General features: G+C 38.7%; 1 protein-coding gene across 1 annotated transcript; it reads left to right on the forward strand.

The window, feature by feature from the left end:
• Positions 1-368: 368 nt before the first annotated feature.
• LOC21402253 (G-type lectin S-receptor-like serine/threonine-protein kinase At1g34300) lies at positions 369-2,924 on the forward strand. The gene has a single exon (XM_010107262.2). The coding sequence runs from the start codon at positions 416-418 to the stop codon at positions 2,759-2,761; it is 2,346 nt and encodes a 781-aa protein (XP_010105564.1). The 5' UTR covers positions 369-415; the 3' UTR covers positions 2,762-2,924.
• The last annotated feature ends 2,400 nt before the right edge of the window (positions 2,925-5,324 follow it).

Consider the following 5,324-nt stretch of genomic DNA (forward strand, 5'->3'; position numbering starts at 1 on the left):
GAGACGTATTGAAATGATTTTATTCTTAAAAAAAATATTGAATTAAAAAAATCACAAACTGAGCAAAACAAATCACAAGCGTATCTCTGTTGTAGACAACATTAACCCTATCATATTAACTTCCAAGAAAAACATCTTAGCACACCTTACAAAAAAAAAAAAAAAAAAAAAAAAAAGAAGGAGAAAAGTGGAGCTACAGTAATGGTCGTAATAAGTTGTCAGTCTAAAAAATAACAAAAAACAAAAGAAAACCAGTAAAGCCATCTCATTCATACTCAAGTCAATGGACTTTTTGAAGTCAACTTAAACGAAGTCATTTCAAACCCCTATTAGCCACCATAAAAATTACCTCAATAATTCTTCCCACAAACATCATACCCGCCATTATTCTCAAACCAAAAAAACCTCCACAACCATGAATCTCTTCCCCACCATCATTACTCTCCTCTCCTTCCTCCTCTTCTCCTTCCTCGTCACAGCACAGCAACAGCAAAACTCTTCCTTCTCCTTCCCATGGTACCAGACACAGAACCGAACTCTCCTCTCCCCCAACTCCGTCTTCGCCGCCGGATTCTCCCCCATCTCCGGCTCCTCAAACCTCTTCAGATTCTCAATTTGGTACCGGAACGTCACCGGACGAGCCGTTGTCTGGTCGGCTAGCAAAACCCCGGTGGACCGCTCCGGCGCCGTCACGTTAACTTCCGCAGGAGAAATCCGCCTCGGAAACTCCACAGGACGAAACATCTGGCTGGGGAAAACCTCCGCCAATTCCAACACGACGAGATTGATCCTCCGGAACGACGGGAACCTGGTGTTTGGCGGCTGGGAAAGTTTCAAATTCCCGACCGACACGATCCTCGCAAACCAGACCATAACGGGAACGAAAATCGTCTCCGAGAACGGGAAATTCAGCTTTAAAAACGCGACTGATCTGTACTTCAACAGCTCGGACCGTTACTGGTCAGCGGCCGGCGGTAACGAGTTTGTGGAGATGGATTTCGCCGGAAAAGTGGAACAGGGAAACGGAGCTTCCTTGGTCACCTCCGACTACGGAATCGAAAATCGGCAAAGGAGGTTGACTCTCGACGACGACGGGAATCTCAGGATCTACGGATTCGATCCCCATCTGAATGAGTGGACCGTCGTATGGCACGCCACGCACGAGCTCTGCACCATCCACGGCTCCTGCGGGCCCTACGCGATTTGCACCAGCGACGGCTCCAACTCCTCGTCGTGCGTCTGCCCACCGGGATACGATCAAACCTCCGGCGACGCCAAGGAGTTAGGCTGCGAAATCAAAATTCCGATCAGAGATTTCCGCACTTCGAGGTTTATACGCCTCGATTACGTGAATTACACGTCGCCGAGACATAGAACGCTGGACGGGAAGAATCTCAGCGACTGTGAGACCAATTGCACGGCGAATCGGGACTGTCTAGGGTTCATGTTCAAGTACGATGGAAAAGGATCGTGCTATCTCAATCTTGATCGGTTGTTGAACGGTTATTGGTCGCCGGGGACGGAGAGCGCCATGTTTCTGAGGGTCGACAGGTCGGAGCCGGCGAATACGACGTTTAAAGGGATGACGGAGATTCTAGAAACGACATGTCCGATCAGGATCGAGCTCCCTTTGCCGCCGGATGATTCGAATACGACGACGAGGAATATCGTGATAATATGTACTCTTTTCGCGGCGGAACTGATTTCCGGTGCTCTGTTTTTTTGGGCGTTCTTGAAGAAGTACATCAAGTATAGAGACATGGCGAGGACATTGGGACTCGAGCTTCTTCCCGCCGGCGGGCCGAAGAGATTCTCCTACACTGAGCTGAAGGCTGCCACCGGAGACTTCTCGCACCTCATCGGGAAAGGAGGTTTTGGCGACGTTTACAGAGGTGAGTTGGCCGACCACCGGGTCGTGGCGGTCAAGTGCTTGAAGAATGTTGCCGGCGGGGAGCCGGATTTTTGGGCGGAGGTCACCATTATTGCGAGGATGCACCACCTGAATTTGGTGCGTCTTTGGGGATTTTGTGCTGAGAAAGGTCACAGGATACTTGTCTATGAGTATGTCCCAAATGGATCACTTGATAAGTACATCTTTCCTCCTCATCGGATCGGGTCCGATCGGTATGAGGAGAAACCGGTTATCGATTGGAGCGTTCGTTACCGCATTGCTCTCGGCGTGGCAAGAGCAATTGCGTACTTACATGAGGAGTGCTTGGAGTGGGTTTTGCATTGTGATATCAAACCCGAGAATATACTGCTAGGGGATGATTTTTGCCCGAAAATATCAGATTTCGGGTTGTCCAAGCTTAGGAAGAAGGAGGATATGGTTAGCCTATCCAAGATCCGAGGAACTCGTGGGTACATGGCACCAGAGTGGGTCAAGTCTGACATGATCACCGCCAAAGCTGACGTGTATAGTTTTGGAATGGTGTTATTGGAGCTGGTGAGTGGGGTCCGCAACCATCAAATGCAAGGGTCAGTAATGGAGAGTGAGGATTGGTACTTCCCTGGTTGGGCGTTTGATAAGGTGTATAAAGAAGTTAATGTTGAAGATATTTTGGACCGTCAGATCAAACAATCATATGATAGTCGGGCCCATTTTGATATGGTTAACCGGATGGTGAAGACCGCCATGTGGTGCCTCCAAAGCCGGCCGGAGATGCGGCCATCGATGGGCAAGGTTGCTAAGATGTTGGAAGGAACGGTGGAGATAACAGAACCAAATAAACCCACCATATTTTTCCTTGGTGACGAGTAGGTTAACTTATCTACTTTACAATTAGAGTGTTTGCAAGTGTTACAATAAATTAGATATGTAAATTATTGTTCCCCCACAGATAATATATATATATATATATATATGTTATTCCCCCAACTGTTGTTTTACTTTTCTAAACAATACAATCCTAAAATGGGAATACTATGGCATATGTTTTGGGATCATAAAAAAAAATGATATCAGTTTAATAAATCTAGTGTGAAGTTCTTTTAATAAATCTTAAGTTGCAAGTGGGATGATCTGATGGCTGAAAATAATAATATTATAATAAAATTAAACAATTTTTATCTCAATCAATTTATAGTATCTTTATTTTTTATTAAATAATATTATAAAACACATATAGTGTTAAGCACCACCATCTAATAAAAGATCATCATTTAATAAAAGATGAGTGAGACCCACAAATGAGATTAACATTCTATTAGATAACAATATTTAGTACCGGTAATGTCTTTTAGTATTTTTCTTATTTCTAGTGGGGCCTAGTGAAGAAAGAGAGATGTGATTTGCTCTTCAATGCCTATTGGTGATGGTGAGAATTAATATAATTAAAACAATGTGTATAAAAAGATTTGAATTTATTCTAAGCGCGTGTTCATACTTGGAAGCTACCCCTACCCATTTTTGGGAATAGGGAGCGATATTTTGTTGACCAAACTGAGCAAACCAAGAACATTGATACAAACAATTATTGTTTTATGATATTGATTGAGATAAAAAATTGTTTAGTTTTCTTATAATATTATTATTTTCAGCCATCGGATCGTTCCCACTTGTTATGTAAGAGAATATTGATATGTTTATTCACGTATTTAAGTCCATGACTCTGATTCATTAATATTAATTTTGTGAGAGAATAAATTTTTAAATTTAAATTTTTTATAAGATAAAAAATACTTTAAAAGAACTTTAAATATATGAACTAAATGGGACCTATATATTTCAATACTCATGGTTTCTTTATTTTATTATTAACAAGAAATTGAAACTAACAGAAATCAAATTTTAAATCATATACTCACATGAATTAAACTACTTGAGACAAAAATGGGTGAAGAAAATATAACTTGTTATAATTTCGACTTGCAAAGTAATTGGTAACGAAGTCAAGGAATGCAATCGCTAGGTAGGTTACAAACGAAAGAATTACAAATCGTCATGTTTATTATAACTAAATAGAGTTGAACCAAAGAAAGTACATATGTTTAATCATGAATTTGAGTCGTCTGATCAAATGCAAATTAGATAATCTTGTGTCAAGTACAAATTCTATTTGATGTTTACGTCTTACTATTACTTTTATCTATCTGAGAATGTATTTTTTTTTAATGAAAAAAATTTTAAAAATCTTATCAGTGCTAAGCACTATCATTGTTAAAAATAAAAAATAAAAAAAAATAAAAATAAAAACCTTCACTTTAGATCCCCATATTGGAGGACTCATTTTTTATTTATTGGTGGTGCTAAGTATTAGTGCCCTTTAAAATTATTATTCTTCATTATGTTTATGATGGACGCATTTTGCAATATTTATTTTGCTGCTTTCACCATATTTACGAGAAAAGGTGCCACATCTGTCATCAGCACTGGGGACATTTTTGCATTGCCAGATTTTCTTTTGAACACTAGCCGCCGGTGAGAATATCTTTATTTTGGATAGAGCTGTAAATGTACTGCTCGGCCCATCTCAAACCGCCCAAAACATGAAATTGTGTCAGGCCGACCCTTTTTTAAGGTTTTAAAGGAAAGTGTCACAAGTTTTACATTTAGATTGACACTAGTGGAATTCCCACGCGTTGCTGCGGATGTTCATGTTGTATCATATAAAAAAGTTTATATTATTCTAAACATAGTTACAAAGATATGTATGTATGTAAAACGTCTATTAATATTACAAACATAGTTCTAAATATATACACATATAGTATAGTAGTTGGAAATATATTTATATGCACATATAGACATATATACACTGTAGTAGAGTAATACCTATCAGATCCAATGCCCTGTATTTTTTAACTGCAAGATTAAAATGTTAAGAGATCAAAAAAAGTCAATACAATATATAAGGAGATTGACAAAGCATTCATATAGATAATGCATAATAGAAGATGTTAAAAAAATTTTATTACCTTTTCTTTTGCCGTTTTGTAGAATGTTCTTTTGACTTTGATTCAGAGCTGAAATTAGAAATAATTATTTAGATGTAGATTTTGAAATGTTTAGAGTAATTTTTATAGTAAATATGTTTTACCTTGCGCCTGCTCTTTTGAGAATTGGAGTTTGTGGATTGATTGTCATTGGTGATGATATAAGTGATGGATTTGTTTGTTCATGGCTGAAATGATGACAAAAAAATTATTTTACAGATTTATTTATGATTATTAAAAATTGTATTTATATATTAAATATATATTGATAAGTTTAACTTACCTTTGTGTATAAGGAATTGATGTTGTTGGCATATTCTTTGGTGGTAGAGGAGATTGACTATCTTCAAATATTTTGGATGCAACAACTGATATTTGGTGGCCTCTTT

The sequence above is a fragment of the Morus notabilis genome, unplaced genomic scaffold (genome assembly GCF_000414095.1).
Source record: "Morus notabilis unplaced genomic scaffold, ASM41409v2 Scaffold102, whole genome shotgun sequence".
Taxonomy (NCBI): domain Eukaryota; kingdom Viridiplantae; phylum Streptophyta; class Magnoliopsida; order Rosales; family Moraceae; genus Morus; species Morus notabilis.